The sequence below is a fragment of the Rosa rugosa genome, chromosome 2, assembly GCF_958449725.1.
Source record: "Rosa rugosa chromosome 2, drRosRugo1.1, whole genome shotgun sequence".
NCBI lineage: Eukaryota > Viridiplantae > Streptophyta > Magnoliopsida > Rosales > Rosaceae > Rosa > Rosa rugosa.
The window spans coordinates 32,844,359-32,861,459 of NC_084821.1; the positions used below are offsets into that span (position 1 = coordinate 32,844,359).

The 17,101-nt window shown below is 37.9% G+C and overlaps 2 protein-coding genes across 2 annotated transcripts; one reads left to right on the plus strand and one right to left on the minus strand.

Moving 5' to 3' along the window:
- Positions 1-1,998: 1,998 nt before the first annotated feature.
- LOC133728427 ((+)-neomenthol dehydrogenase-like) lies at positions 1,999-5,828 on the plus strand. The gene is made up of 5 exons (XM_062155842.1): positions 1,999-2,088; positions 4,342-4,591; positions 4,737-4,814; positions 4,904-5,089; positions 5,329-5,828. Exons 1-5 carry the CDS (start codon positions 2,054-2,056, stop codon positions 5,704-5,706), a joined length of 927 nt encoding a protein of 308 aa, XP_062011826.1. The 5' UTR covers positions 1,999-2,053; the 3' UTR covers positions 5,707-5,828.
- Positions 5,829-6,002: 174 nt separating this feature from the next.
- On the minus strand, positions 6,003-14,016 carry LOC133733620 (uncharacterized). Its single transcript, XM_062161263.1, has 13 exons — positions 13,956-14,016; positions 13,827-13,925; positions 13,605-13,755; positions 13,433-13,510; positions 13,187-13,302; positions 12,955-13,008; positions 11,979-12,066; positions 11,730-11,822; positions 11,550-11,590; positions 10,936-10,989; positions 10,644-10,807; positions 8,559-8,628; positions 6,003-6,343 (listed from the first exon to the last, which is right to left on the minus strand). Exons 2-13 carry the CDS (start codon positions 13,923-13,925, stop codon positions 6,218-6,220), a joined length of 1,134 nt encoding a protein of 377 aa, XP_062017247.1. The 5' UTR covers positions 13,956-14,016; the 3' UTR covers positions 6,003-6,217.
- Between the last annotated feature and the right edge of the window lie 3,085 nt (positions 14,017-17,101).

The window sequence follows — 17,101 nt, forward strand, 5'->3', positions numbered from 1 at the left end:
TTGCTTTCGCAAAACTACTGTAAGTGCCTCGCTTGTGAATATTTATGTACTGCAAGCGTATACGTACATATATATCTTCTTCTAGTTTGAATGTTATTGCATTCATGTTTTACTTGTTCACGTACGTAGTACTGTTGAATAATTTGCATATTACGTAGTATATATGTTTGCCATTTGTCGCCACAGAGGTTCTTTTCGAATGATCCGGAGGATCGACCATACATATATATAACAAGTTATAAGTAATAGAGAAGATGGCGACTACAAGTATATAGATGGTAGAGTTTTGGAGTGGTCGCCATTTGTAGGCACAGCGGTTGTTTAAAAATGCAGCGCCGGCTGTTGGCAAGTCTCTTACATTTGCTTATATATGATGATAGACTCGGAAAGAGATTGAGATTCTTAGGTTATAGTCAACCTTCATATCGGGTATATATTAATTCACAGTTTCACACCGTCGATCGTCAACTTCTGTCTCCCCTGGAATTTTTCATTTTAGTGTATCCTCTTCCTCTCACCTCCACAAACCAAACTTCCGACCGCCACTCAAAACGACAGCATCCAACCCTAAAACTTGGCCGTGTTTGTTTCACCTGACTGATTATGTCTTTTCTAGATAGCTGCTTGGTGAATGGGATGTAAATGAGCCAGATAGATGGATTACTATATATATCCAATCTAGCTCAATTCTAGCCACCATCAACAGCAATCTTCGACTAAAATCTCCAGGAATCTTGCAGATATCTCCGGCCCTCCCACACATCTGTGTTCTTGGTCTCCAGCCTCTACGTAAGTGCGCGTTTATTATATAAGTTGGAATCTTGTGGACGCTTTTATTTGTTAGATAAGCAGCTTATATTTTAAGCCAGAATAGATAACCGTCATTTTTTTTAGGTAAATTTATATTATAAAGCTAACTAGCTAAGTGCTTTTTTGGTGTTACAAGTTTTACTATTATCGTATCTAGGGTACGAGAAGCACATAAATAACATAACAGGACCATTGTCAAGATAACTCTAATTAAAGGTTTATTTAGCGATAGCATCCGCAATTTTTTTTTTTTAAATTATTATTATTATTATTATTTTTCGGTATGAATGTGCTGAATCTTTAAAATTAAAGTTTTTGCATATGTTTGCGATAAACAATAATAGTGCCACGGGAGTAAACTTTGTTTCTTCACTTTTGAATGATGAGATTAATCAAAGTGGTAGAATAAAACTCAACCTCCATGTTAACTCAAATATAAAGTCATTTTGAGACTAAAAGTAATTTTCACATATTGTCTAATGCTACGCAGTTTAGAAAGTATAGACACTAGAGTTGACAGTTAAAAAATCAGAAACTTAGATCCTGGAACTTCATGCGTTGCTTCAGCTAAAAACAAAAGATAAGTTCGGAAAGAGTATCAACCCTCGCCATCTCCACCTACACTAACCGATCCGGCCATATAATCAGCTAGGCTACCAAGATACACCAACATGGAATAGAGCGGTGAAGCAGATCTACCCAAAAGGGTTAAGCCACACCCCGGAACAGGCCCCTAAAAGTCAAGAACTCAAGATATATAGTTGTCTGACAAAAAAAAAAAGAACTGTGAGAAGAGAGACATGCAAAAAGTTTGATTCGCAGCCGGGAAATCTAAGAGCATTTGTCATTAAAAATTCCACCGACACCAGGTTAAAGAAAGAGCCAAAGTAAACGGAAATGGAGGACTGAGTCCTCCTAATACTGGCACGTGATGCTACATGTGTATGGAATACCCCATTTGTCCTTGAAACCGGCCCCAAAAAAATTAAGAAATTGCTTTAATCATTCTATCCCTAATTATTTAGTTTGAAGCATGAGAAATTCTTAGGTGGGGGTTTCCCCACCACGTGGCTTTAGGGCTATCCAATCAGAACAAAGAAATTTTTTATTCCTTTCCAAAAATGCCCCTGCTCTCTAAATGTACAATACCCAAAAGACCCCCCTGCTAGGCAGTGATTGGTCACCCGTAACACCTTTTGAGCTCCTCAGACTTGAAGACCATAATCCAAGCTTTACTGCAACAATGGGAAGCATTCAACGACCACAGGGAGCAGAGAGGTATACATATTTTCATTATGAGAAAAATTCAGTCACCGTCCCCAAACTATGCTGCCAAGGTCAATTTGATACCCGAACTCTCAAAAGTATCAATGTGATACCCAAAGACCTATTTTGATATCAACGTGATACTTCCGTCCAAAATTCCTAACGGCTCTGTCTGTTTGCTGATGTGGTAAGGGTAAAATTGTCTTTCTCAACTAATTAATTATAATAAAAAAAAATTTTAAAAAGAAAAAACATTAAAAAAGAAAAAAAGAAAAAAATGAGATCGAGCTCTGTCTCTCTCTCTTCCTTTGCCAATCTGATCCTCTCTCCTTTCTATCACAATTGGTTATTTTTCTGGGAATGGATTTGTGGGTTTACAAAGAGCAGCCGAAATGGAGAATTTTTTTTTTAATCGAAAGCGTTTGTGGCTTATGAAGAACAGTCGGAGCAGCGGGGATCGTCGCCGGTGTCGGCGACAAGGAGGAGGCTCTGATGTCCTGCGCAACCAACTGGGAGACCGGTTCGCAACTCCATCTCCACTTCCGTCGTCGTCCCCACCAAGCTCAGCCACCTCTTCTCCTCCTTATCCTCCTCCACCACTCCCACCAGTAAGCCCTGCCATAGCTGCAGCTTCCCAACCCCAAACGGCGCCGTGACGCCGCGCCATCGGCTGCCGCAGCTCGACCTGGAGCTTCTCTCCCTCAAGAGCTCCGAGTCCTACACCTCCCTCAAGGACCTCCTCCCCTCCTCCTCAATCCATTTTCAAAGATTTGTACTATTTTTCTTTGTTAACATTGAAGAGAAGCAGCCTTGATGGTGGCGGTGGCCGTGCGTTCATCGACGGCTTGGGTAAAGATTAGATTTTTTTTTTTTTTTGTGGTAAATTATGGGTGTGTGATATTGAGGATGGTTGATGTTATGGTTATTGGGTTTGTGATTGTGATTGGGTGTGTTCACATTGAAGAGAAGCAGAACGGCGAGCTTGTGGAGGGAGGACCAGCCGCTGGGAGGCTCGGAGAAGGCGGCAGAGACAAGATCGGAGACAAGGTAGAGAAGATCGTTCTCTGGAACATGGAGAGTGCTTGGAGCCTTGGACGCAAAAAGAAGAGCTTGATCGTTAAAAGTGGAGGAACAAATGCAAGAGGAAGGAAAAAAGAGACTAAAAATAACATAAAAGCATGACAGGAAGGTGATACACCAGACAAGGAAAAGAGGGAGAGTGTGCAAGCATGCGAAAAAGAAATTGTAAACAAAGAAAAAGGGAAGATGTGGCAGACAATGGGGAAGATGTGGGGAGAAGAAAAAGGAGGGAATAACTATAAAAAAAAAAAAACAAGAAAGATGATCAAATTGATAAAAAGAGATGATGAGTAGTTCGGCATTGACAAAAGTCAGAGACTTAAACAAAGCAAAAAGCAAGAGCAAGAGAGGAACATCATAGTCTGGACAATGAGAAGAGAGAGAGAGAGAGAGTTGGCAAGCATGGGAAGAAGATTGATGTTGGAGAGAAGATAGTTGTCTGATGCCGAGAGAAGCAGATTATAGAAAGTGAGTTTGGCATTTAATATCTCAAAGGATGAGGAAATGAGGAGGAGAAGAAGTTTTTAAAGAAGCACATGAACATGGGAGCTTGGTTGACCGGTTTGTTGGTTGGGCGCTGCCATTGCTTAGCAATTTCACCGTGATTAGATTGATCGAGCTATCGAATTGTATTGGCTTGTATTGTACTATTGATGATTAAAATCATTAAATTGGGGTGGGTGGCTGGTGGCTGATGACGATTTCAGGTAAGTAAGGAAATGTGGTGGCGGAGCTTGCGGCGGAAGTTGCGGCGGTTTGGCTAGAGGAAAATCCCAGAAGAAGAAGAAGAAGAGAAAGAACAAAAAGAAATGAAAAGAAGAAGAAGAAGAAGAGAAAGAAGAAAAAGAAATGAAAAGGAAAAAAATGAATTAAAAAAGGGTAAATTGGTCATTTTACATTTTTTTTGGGGCCCACGTACTTGCCACGTCAGTAAACAGACGGTCCCGTTAGGAATTTTTAACGGAAATATCACGTTGATGTCAAAATACATGTTTGGGTATCACACTGATACTTTTGAGAGTTCGGGTATCAAATTGACCTTGGCAGCATAGTTTGGGGACGGTGACTGAATTTTTCTCTTTCATTATATACTTCACAACTTAACCATCTACATGTGTGTAAAGAGAAGCAGCTGCTAGCTAGTGAACTAAATTACATAGTGATGGTGTAGTGGTGTGTATGTAGGTACGCGGTGGTTACCGGCGCGAACAAGGGTATCGGGTTTGAGGTAGTCCGGCAACTAGCATGCCGAGGCATTGTGGTGGTGTTGACGGCGAGAGATGAGAAAAGGGGAAGGGAAGCCACAGCCAAGCTCCATCATGATCATCATCTTCATGCCAATGTAGTCTTCCATCAGCTTGATGTGTTGGATCCACTTAGCGTCCAGTCTTTGGCAAATTTCATACATGACACCTTTGGCAGGCTTGATATCTTGGTAAGACCAATCAAAGAATCATAGCCAATTAAGAGTTAATTTGTCTAAGGTATAGTTTAACATGTTATGTTGTTAGACTATTAATATGAATGTTTGGCAAAGTCCCTTCAAGTGTATTTATGGGTTTGCTTGCTGCTGAGTTCAGGTTAATAACGCTGGAGCTAGTGGAGTTTTGGTTGTTGAGGAAGAACTCAAAGCCCTGAACATTGATCCCACCTCTTGGGTAAGCTACTTAATTGGATCAGTAACAGGAACTAATTACCACATTTTGGATAACTAATTCACAAGACATTGTTTTTGTCTTTGATTCAGCTTTCAGGTCAAGCAGTCAACAAAGTTCAAGGTGCTATAAAATCAACTTACGAAAAGGCTGAGGAATGCTTGAACACCAATTACTATGGTGTCAAAAGAGTGACAGAGGCGCTTCTCCCACTCTTGAAACTCTCTACTGCAGGAGCAAGAATTGTCAATGTCTCATCTCTCAGGAGTGAACTAAAGGTAAATCGATCTAGACATAGTTGTTATCGTTCATCAACTAGACCAGAGAACATCTTGCTCTCGATAAGTAGTCTAACATGTTCTGTTATGAACACCTAACCATTGACCTATTTGTCTTCTCGTGGAATCAAATCCTTGATATGATCTCAATCTGCAACTCCTAATTGACCGGCAAAAGAAAAACAAAATTGCAATTTTCTAATTAACCAACATTATGTCACTGATCATTTTTAATGCAGAGGATTCCAAGTGAAGAGATAAGGAATGAACTTGGAAATGTAGAAGCATTGACAGAGGAGAAAGTGGATGCAGTTCTGAGAAGATTCCTGCATGATTTCAAAGAAAATTCACTTCAAGCCAATGGATGGACAATGATGCTGCCTTCATATAGCATTTCAAAGGCAACCCTGAACGCCTACGCAAGAATCCTTGCCAAAAAGTATCCCAAAATGTTCATCAACTGTGTGCATCCCGGTTTTGTCAACACCGATCTCAACTGGCATACTGGGACAATGACTCTGCAAGAGGGGGCTGCAGGTCCTCTCAAGTTGGCTCTTCTACCAGATGGAGGACCTACAGGCTGCTATTTCGATCAAACTGAAGTAGCAGACTTCTGATATATCTCACTTTGATGTATGCAAGACTTTCTATGTTAACTATCATCAAGTTATTCTAAATAAGTAATGAAATATTCCACTTCTTGTGTTAGCTACAACTAGTGTTCTTATTCGCCATCCGGAGTTAAAAAGTTGATAATTTTTGTCCATCTCAGTCAATTTTGATTATACAGTATCAAGACAAAGCTTAAGGGAAGAGCATTTACTCTGTCAATATTGCTGTTAATGAAGGACTTCTGACTGCATTATGGAAGAAAAGAAAGACCTCTGAAGGAAATTGAGAAGTAAAGGACTCATTTAAAGATTTGTACCAGGAAAAAAAGAAATTTAATAAGACAAGGAAAATCCATGTTATTACAAAATGCTCGTCAGTTTCTGCAACATTCTTTCTTTCAACATGGCTAACGATCAACAGAACCTCCTCTGCATATTGTATTTCCTACTTGAAGATTCTAATAGGCACTCAGTTTCCCAATCCATGTTACAGAAAATGACCGTTCAAGGAAATTATTCAGGGAAATAAATCTTGAATATCAATGATATCAGCAAGGACTCCAGCAGCAGTAGTATCATTGCCAGCTCCAGCTCCTTGAATGACCAGTGGTTGGTCATTATAACATCTACTGTAAATCTCCAGCTGCAATCGTATATCAAATAAAGAATGTTCACAATTTGTCCATATTATCAAAGAAAGGTCCAGTATCCTGTAATCACTTTTAAGTAACTTTAAATTGTTGGCAGACATACATGAAAGGTCCGGTATACACCAAGTATTTCTATGTAAATATGATTATAAATTCAAGAACCAAAAATAATTCGGTAATTGTACACTACTCTTATTCCAATTTTTTTTTCGTACTTTAATCTTATCTTCCCCCTCAGTCCTTCCCTTTACACCTCTAATTCTCTCTGCCTGTGCGTAAACTTTCGACGCACTGCCCAGATGATGCAGACATGTGGCTTTTTTCTTCTTGGTCTATCTTTCTTCTTTGACAATCACTTTTGTCCCCTGAACCCCAACATATTATATTCCAATCACCTAACCTTGTATCTTCTCTAGCTTCTCCTGTCCCTCCTATCTACATTCTTCCCATTCATTTCCTTTCTCTAAAATCGCAGCAGCCACGAATCCTCTCTATTCTCTAAACCTAATCTATATATCAAGATACTATCATTATTCAAAAAAAAAAAAAATCAACATATCTATCATTTCTGAGCCCATCGCAATCCTAGGCAGTAGTCACCTATCAGTAATGTCCTCTTGCCATATATATGTCACTTATTAAACTGTGAATTAAGGCCGTATTCAGACATGATTCTACATTCATTCCTACCTCAAATTTGATAAAGAAAAAAGAGGCTGTACACAACAGTGGATAAGAAATCCACTAAAAGTACCACTGGGAAAGCAAAAACAAAGCCAACAAAGGCTACTCAAATTAAATAAATAAATAAAACTAAACTACAACAGCATTCCAATTTTTTTTTTTTTTATTTTATAAAAAAAAAAAGCAGAAAAGATTAATCCTAAATTCTGAAGAAACTGATGCCCATAAGGACAACCAGAATCAAAGTCTATCCCAGAAAAGATTGAGCTCCTACCCCACATTCAAAATTCATTTTCTTTTTTTCCACCCAAACAAATCGAAAAGAACACCAATCCTTTCTTCTCCCCACCGTATTCAGATATGATTTCCCTGATCAATGGACCAGATTTGCAATCCTAGCAAAATGGTGTTCCAATTTCTTGGTAAGAGGACAGTACTACATAAACATAGACCTAGTGAGCCAGAAAGACTTGTGGGAACACACACAAACATATATATAACAGATTTTCTTTGAAAGAACAAGAGTAATGATGCAATACAGAAAAATACATGGGCCATATATCTTTTGTATTACAAGTTTTTTACTTTATTTTTTAGTGATACTGTATTAGTATCACCCAAAAGTCAGTTCATTAAGCAAATATATCAAACCTAAGAATTTGTGACTACAAACTTCTTGAAACCATCAACAGCTCATTCTTTGGATTTTTGATATTATAAAACCTTATGATTGATTCCTTGAGAGTCCAAGATTTGCGCTTAGATTTTTATTTAAATTTTATTTTCTTTTCTAAAGTTGAAGAAAAAGTGTAACTAGTGGACATGAAACTAGGCCAATATATGCAGCAACCATCATGATACAATGTGTACCGTATAAACCTTATCTTGCGCCTCCAACATATCAGAACCTTGCACTGATCATTTAGTTCCTATATCTCATATAAAAACATACCACAGCATTGGTTCTTCTGCATAACAGTCTCAACACATGGAAACAAACTAATAACAAATGATCATCCTCTTCAGACGATTTCCCCAAAATCTCCTTTGATGAAGTAAATTATATACCACTGCTCTTGACAGACAATAATGCTTTTGTCCTCAATTAAAGTAATTACTTCAGATTATAATTCCATGTCATTTAAAACACAGAACTCAGAACCCTAATCCCAGCTACACATGAAGCCTCGAACTCTAAGTTTCAAACTAAGGATTCGATCTCATACTCATCTTTTTGTTGACCATCTATAAAAGAGTTCCAAAGTTTCCCTCATGCCTTCCAATGAAAACTTTGGCAAATAAATTTCATACAACCTCTGTTTCTGAATGATATATCATCCATGAAAAGTTGAAAACTAGAATACAACACATGGATGAAGTACATGTTGTAAGGTTTATATTTTATCTCCCACTTGTATAATAACTCCAAGCTAAAATTTCTGATTGTGTCTGATGGTACAAGGCTAAAAGCATTCTATCTTCATTTAACAGTAAACAAAATGAGAAGAAATTCAGAGGACTTACCACATTGTCACTTCCTCTCAGTCTTCCTAAAGGAGAATCCTTTGCAAGCTCTTGAATGCCAACTTCACACCTACCAAAAGCTTTGATAGTTAGTATCGCATGAAAGAGTCACTAGAAAACTTGAGGCTAATTCCACCAGAATTATTATGTAATACAAATGGTAACTGCTGCGTAAGCAAGATACACACACACACACACAAGAATTATGTCCAGTACAAATCAATTCCATAAAGTACTAAACATTGTGGATTTAATTCAACACTAAAGTTACTGCATATCAAGCTCATGATCATGAAGAATGAAGAAAAGTAAAAATTAGGCCTATTTTCCCCTTGAAAGGGTCAAAAAGTCGTAAAGAATTGTTTAGTAAGATGCATGTAGTCTCAATTATGTTTTCTGTTCTCCAATTAGCCTACTTAACTACATTATATGTGTTTATATTATAAATTTGGGTTCCAATAAATATTGGTCTTAAAACTGGGTCCGAAGTGGAGGCTCCTCTTTCAGTCCCAGTTTCCTCTAACTTGCAAAGTGTAAAGATATAATGAGCTAACTGTGTTTTCTGTGCCTGTAGTTTGCTCATATTTCAAATCTTATAATTGTAAACTTCAATTTGGCAATTTCAGTCATCGTGTATAACTCTGGCCATTGATTTGAGATTTACAGGAGAAAGAAATTAAATTCAAAAAAAAAAAAAAATCATCAAATAAGGGGGGAAAAAACCAAGAGTCATCCAGTCCTGTGTTAACAGAGGAGAAAAGTGACCGTGAACTAAGAAATTCAAATTATAAATAAGAAGAAAAGATTGACATTCAAAGAGAAAGGGAGATAACAATTGCCAGAATCTGTGAGCAGAAATTTGACCATGCACGACCAATCACCTCCCAAGTCAAGGCAATTCTTATTGCCAGTCAAACCTTTATCAAGATCCTACTTAACTTGTTCTGCTCACTGATGTTTACCCACATGAAATTTTTGAACTACATCCTGGCACAAAGGATCTCAGCCAAGACTCACCCTTGCCAATTGTTGTGAGAATTAACTAGAACGTTAAGAAAGCCGGTAAACTCAAGTTCTAACCCTCACCAAATACTACACCAGGTCAGTAATCATCTGGGGAAATATGTGTGTGTGTGTGTGTGTGGTGTGTCTTTACATATATTGTTATCATGGCCCGAGATGATCATAATTTCTAGAATATTCAAGTATCTACTCCTTTCCAATTTATAGTTAACCAAGAGATGAAACACGCATTCTCATACATGAGCTCTGAAAGAATCATAACACTGCTAACTTTTTTTTTTTTTTTTTTTTCTGATTTTGGAAATATGCAATAAAAATTTTAAAATACGGAGATACATAGATAATACTTTGTTACTCAATTAAGAGCAAGAGCCAAGTCTAACTAATGTAGAGAGCACTCAGGCGTACAACTTGTGCATGAAAATTCAGACAACTTTACATTCATTTTGGTCAAAATGTTTAATCACACTATAGAGGAACAAATAAGAAGAAGATAATGTATCAAGACTAGCGAACACAGAAATGCATCAATTTAATTATACTCAGCAATTGGAGATAGACAGGTAAAAACTAATTGATTTTATATTTGCAGTAGATGATACAAACCCAACCCAATCTATGAGCAGTAGAATCAAGACTGTAGCCAGCATGGAAAGACATCAATTTGATTACACTCGCCCATTGGAGATAGACTGGTAAAAAATTAGTTGATTTTATATTTCAGTAGATGATTAACCGAACCCAATCTATGTGATTTAAATATATCTTATGCATGAATCTCCCCTTCAAAAAAAGTATATCTTATGCACTCATTCAGATTCAATCCATCTGCTTCAACCTCACTTCCCTCTTACTTATCCAAATAATCCATTAGGTGAACCCTGGTACCTTTATAACAGACTTAAAAAGCACCTCCACACTTTAGTGATGAAAGCATCTAGTTAAGACATGCATACTGAAACACAGAAAACTAGCAAAAAAACACACATGAATATGTGTTCAAGGATGTTCGACTTAACCTATCAAATTCCGAATTGAAATAAAACCAAATAGAAATAGTACCTTGAGGCCTTAATCACACAGACATAACGTAGCACATTCCCGCTCAAAGAAGCTTTAGAGACTCTCTCTTTGATATCTTTATCAAGCAATAGTAGCCCAGTTCCCAGAAATTCTTCCACAGACATTACACCGGGTGCCATTTCTTTAGGATACAAGCTCTCAATCTATACAACCAAATAGCCACAACAATTTTTTTTTTTTTTAAATCATTTTAAATGAAAAAAAAAAACAAAACAAAAAGTTACAGTTGAGCAAGTATATGGGAATATATATCTACATTTAAAGTACCCACCTTAATGTCATCCAAATTAATACGCCAACCGAGAAGCCTAGCAAGTATCAAAGCCTGTTAAAGATGATATGAGAAATTTATGAGGTATTGCAAAAACTTCAATATTAAATCAATTATACCCTTATCAAATGAAAGATTTTCTAAGTAGATACAATCTTCTAACCTTTCATATATGCATCACTTCAGATGAATTGTTCAGTTTTTTTTTTCCTTGCCTTTTCAGTTTAGTTATGTGAGATTTCAGTACTAATTAAAACCATAAAGACTCCTGAGAGTACTAAGAAGTACCTAGACAAACTAAAAGAGAGCCTATAGCTCCATACATAGAATACGTATCCTTCATACTCTTTTCTGTCTTCTTCTTTTTTTTTCTTTTTTTTTTTTAGGTCAAATTCAAATAGTATTTTCAAAGTTATACACTTTTCTGATATCAATCGAATGTGAAAGCGCGCTTTTGTTTTTATGGTGAAGCTGAATGTTCAATTTAAAATACTTAACTAATTGTTTACGAAGGCAGTACCATTTACCTTTTGATCACATTTATGATGCAAGCCTAGAGAAGAGAAATGAATAATTTCATGAATTTAAGCTCAAAAGTGAAACCATATCCAAACCTTTCTTGCAACATCCATCCCACTGAGGTCATCACGTGGATCTGCAATTATGACCGACAGTGAAGAATTTCAAGACCTGACTTCTTCATTATGAGAGATTTATTGAAATGAAATTTTTAAAAATGAGAAAACATAAAAAAATAAATAAATAAAATAAACAAAAGCTAAAATCATATGTACCTGGTTCAGTGTAACCCAGATTTTTAGCAGACCGCACAACTTCACTAATTGGCTTTCCATCTTCGACCTCACTCATAACATACCCCAATGTTCCTAAAACATACATATGAGATGCAACATATATAATCACCAGTGTCTGGATATATGTAGCAACATATGCAGGTAGCTTACATTGAAAATGAAAGAAAGCCAAAGAAAAACATAATGTAACAGAATTTTTCTACTGAATTCCACGGAAAAGTTTGCTACCACTCAAACTCCCAATAATGCAGCGGACGGGATCTCCAGATGAAAGAATGCGATGCAAGGATGATATGACAGGAAGGCCGGCACCAACCTACCAAATCTAAAATCAAATCAATGAAAATTATAGAAACTATTTCAAGAATCTATTTACATAAGGTGAATATGACAAATCCAAATATGATGAATAGTTGGAAGCACGGTAACAGTAGATTCAGCAATTATAACTATATTAACACCTAGTAAGATTGTAAGAATTATAATCAGCTGGAACATGGTACATAAATTACATATATATGATATGGTATGGATCAATATAACAGATATGTGACGGCTATTGAGGATGCAAAGAAAGGGCTAAACATAATTTGCCACCAAAATTCCCAATCTCAATAAGCACTCTTTCTTACAATTTCAGTCTATAATTGCGGAGCATATACGTTAGTCAATTAAAACTCTAATAACTTCTGTTACATAGACTTTTTAGGGAAACCCAGAAAAGTAACAGTAATAGATAACGATAGTAGTGCTAAAATCAATAGTAATATTCTGGCCAACAGCAAGCATCGCTAATAGTAATGAGACTAATGATAATGATAGTAGTGCTAAAATTAATGTTTTCTGTTAGTATATTGTATTAGTATATATCTTGGCACAAAACTCTCCATATGCAAGACATACATATTGTGCCCTTTATCTTATCTGGGTTACTCATGGCCTTCATCAACTTAAAGCCCTAAATTGCAAAAAGAGATATCTAAAAGGCTAAAACAAGTGGAAAAAAGTAGGTTCAAACAGGCATATAAATATATGTGCACACCCGCATTGGAATCCTCTCAATTCTCATGAACAATAAGGCGCGCGGGCACACACACAAACAATAAGCCATACATTATAAGCATGTTATCTCTAAGCATATAGTAGTTTACATATATCTTGATTAACATTTATCAGGGACTGCATCAAGAAGAAATGAACTCACAGTTGACTCATGACGTATGTGACGTGGGTGTGAAATTAGTTTGTCAAAATCCTCCTGCAGGTGATAAACTCTTGCTTCAATGGGTAGTGTGGAAAACAAACTAACTTAAAATTAATGGCACACGAGTAAGCAGATTGACAAATAGCAGAAGGAAGCCGTATTCAAATATATAGAATGAACCTTTCTATTGCTTTTCTAAGATAAAATAATGCTACCGAAAAGTGTTTATTACCATTGTTGAAGTAAGAGGCTTCTTGTTTGCCATGACAATGCAACATCCCAAATCAATTGCTTGGGTGAGCAGTGGAATAGTCTCAGAACTCGCAGAGCAATCTACAAGAGCCAAACCTATGCAAAAAGCAAAAAAAAAAAAAAAAAAAGTCAAACATTTGAGGTTGAAAACATGGGAACACAGGTTAACCAAAAAGAAAACATGATGTAAACAATCTGTAAGAACACGACCCAAGAGTTGATTTACCTGTTGATTTACCCAAGAGTGCAGCAACATCGATAATCTTTTTGGTTGATTCAGAACTGGTGAATACCTCTACTTGACCTTTATAAACAGGAGCAGCAGTAGCAAACAAGCATAAGAAAACGCCCAAAGGAGAGAGATTATTGTTGTAAACAGAGAGAAAGACAGAAATCACCAGAGGCGGCAAGCGTGTGCAGAGAAGAACCACCGGACTTGATCCGGCAAAGTTGCAATAAAGAATTATCAGCCAACTCCATAGTCGACACGTCGGCCGCAACAACTAAGGATTTACTGTCAGATACTCCCACAACTCTCAGGTGGATTCCCTGCCCAAAACAATGTGATTGATTGATTGTACACAAGTATCAGTATCATGTAGAGTTAGAATGAGATGTACCTGCTTGGCGTGAAGGGGTCGGCAGGAGACCATGTGTTGGAGGAGCTGACGGCCAACGCCTCCGCAGCCCATCAGAATCAGGGAGATCACCTTCTTCATTCTTTCTTTTGTCTGCAATGCTGCTGCTGCTGCTTCGGGGGTTTTGGTTTATGCTGCTAATTCCTTCTCGCCTGCTTCAGTTCTAAAAACCCATTTCATAAACAAAACTTGTCTACAGAGTTTAGAGCTTATAGTTTCAATCAAAACAAACAAAAATTTTGGTTATTATCACAAATGGTACCTGAACTTATCCTCTATTTTATCGATGGTATCTGAACTTCAATTTTGATCACAACCAATACCCGAACTTTTCAATTTCATTTTAAATGGTACCTAAGGCCACCTTCGCCCTTCGGTCACTATTCTAGAAAAAAAAAGCCAAATCTTAAAAAAAAAAAAAAAAAAAAAAAAAAAAGGTTCAAAGCAAGTCTATTACCAAAAAGATCATCACTATATATGATTGCAACCCTTGAAATCATCACTATGATCGCCTTACATGCTGTTTTTAGTCAGAATAGTGACCGGAGGTGGCTCTAGGTACCATTTAAAATAAGGGTTTTTGTCCATTTACCCCATTTCTAGGGATTTTTTTCCCACTTACCCCATTAAGTTTTTTTAATTCCCTCTTACCCAATACACTCTAAGGGAGTCTTCCCTAATACCCCATTAAGATTTTTTTTTTTTTTTAAATTTTTTTTTAATACCATTTTACCCCTCAACCCTTTGTTACTTAGAGAGAGAGAGAGAAAATGGAAGAGAGAGAAACCATAGGAGACTTCGCCGGAATCCCGTCACCGGCCGCCGGAATCCGGTCACCGGCCTCCGGATTCCGGCCAACTTTCGCCGGATTCCGGTCACCGGCCGCCGCCCATCGGACCTTTCAAAAAACCTCACCGGAAATGTTTATTACCCCAATAGACATCTATTGCCCACCAATAAGGGGCAATAGACCTCTATTGCCCCCCAATAGACGTCTATCAACCATGTATTGCCCCCCAATAGACGTCTATTGCCCCCCAATAGAACTTTTGGTCTATTGCCCCCTAATAGACGTCTATTGCCCCCCAATAGACGACTATCAGCCATGTATTGCCCCCCAATAGACGCCTATTGCCCCCCAATAGGACTTTCAGTCGCCATAATGGGAATTAATCTCCCTAAATTTAGACAAATAAAACTTTGATTACAGAAAAAAAACAAAGAGATTACATCAATTCAAAACGTATATTGCCCTCCAATAGACGTCTATTGCCCCCTAATAAGAGGGCAATAGACGTCTATTACCCCCCAATAATATATATTGCAGCTTTGAATTCATCATGAAAAGAGGCATCACAAGAAATTAATTTACCCTACTCATATGTCAATATCAAAAACTGTTTTTGTTCCTTTTCCATCTGTCCCATTACTTAAAAAAAAAAACAGATTTGGCACCCAGAAAAATGATATGGGCACCCACCTCCCCTTCTCCTTCCGGTTGCAGACCCGGGATCGTGTCATGGAGCTCCAACAGAAGAGCTTCGTCGTTTGGAACCGAAATTGGGCTAGTCCAGGACTCGACGAAAAGGAACCCGAGACCGGCGGTGACATTGATGAAATCTCGGATTCTTCAAATCGAGACAGAGGACGGAGAGCTGGACTCGAAATCCAAAGAGTTTGAATGTGGAAGCGGCGGAGGCCTGGCGGGTCTACCCGCCGGAGACCGCATCTGAATCTCAAATATATCAACTTCCCACAGAACCCAATCCTGCGCGAAGGAGAGAGAGAGAAGAGAGAGAGGAGAGATCGATCTGCCAGAAACCTGCAATTTTGTCGGCGTTGATGACTTCGAAGGTGGCCGGAGGGAAGCGGGCGGCGAGGTCGAGGGAGAGCGTCGTCGTCTTTTTCAGGCGTGGACGCCGTCGTTGCGCCGGAGGTAGAGTCGGAGATCGAAGATACGCCGTCGCTGCTCCGGAGGTAGAGTCGGAGATCGAAGATCGCGCGCAGAGAGAGAGAGTGTGTCGTGCTGGGAAGAGAAGAGTGGCATAAATGTAGTTTATTAATTAAGTCAAGGGTAAAATTGTCATTTCTCTTTAAACAGGGTAAGTGGGAACAAAAATCTGTTAGTGGGGTAAATGAGATAATTTTTGCTTATTTTGGTGCTTTGGGTCAAAGACCCTTAAAATAAAATCGAAAAGTTCGGGTACTGGTTGTGATCAAAATTGAAGTTCAAGTATCATCAATAAGATTGAGGTATAGTTCAGGTACCATTTGTGATAATAACCCCAAAAATTTGTAGGGGCGAGAAAAAAATCCTGAAAAATGGGCCTGAATCGCCTGGTTCAATGTAAATTTAAAAAAAAAAAAATTTGACAAATTAGGCTGGCCCGAATTTGAACTATGTCAAACCTATTGTGGATTAAAAAATAATAATAATAAGGGAGAATATCACAAATGGTCACTCAACTTTTACCTATTCGACACTTTGGTCACTCACCTTTTAAATATATCACTTTGGTCATTTAACTTTAACTTTGTTATTCAATTGGGGAGATGATGATGGAGAAGAGGTGAGGTGCTAGGTTTGCAGCGAGAGGCCAAATAGTGCGTGCCGGCGGTGAGAGTAGTTGACGACGATTCTAAGCTCGAAGATGAAGAAGAAGTTGTGAGAGTTCTGCACCTGTCTAGAAGGTGGAGAAGGTATAGAATCATCTATGGAGGAATACTAAAGGATGGGGAAGAGGAGTTGGGCTGCGAAGAGGAGGATGGGGATGGTGGAGCTTAGGCCAACGACGTCGGATTATCCCCTAAAGTGGGTATTTTTTGTTCTGATTTTTTGTCTTGAAATGACTGTTTTACCCCTTACAGTGGGCCCCCAACGTCAGATTTAACGTCCAAATAAGGTCCAAAAATTGGACATAGCTGATGAATTTGGAGAGTACAAGGGTGTTACTGATTAAATTGAAACTAGAGGGACTAACATGATGACGACCCCAAACCTCAGGGGGGTAAACTGAAATTAGTCCTTATCTAAATCCCTTTATCGTTTAAAGCAGGCTCCTAAACAGTGGCATGAAAAACTTGATTCCTACATGATTGAAAATGGTTATAAATCAAATGAATGTGACAAGTGCATCTATTATAAATCTTGGAAAAATTCACATGTAATAATTAGCCTCTATGTGGATGATCTCTTAATTTTTGGCTCAAATTTGCATGTTATTGATGAGACAAAAACTATGCTTAAGAGCAATTTT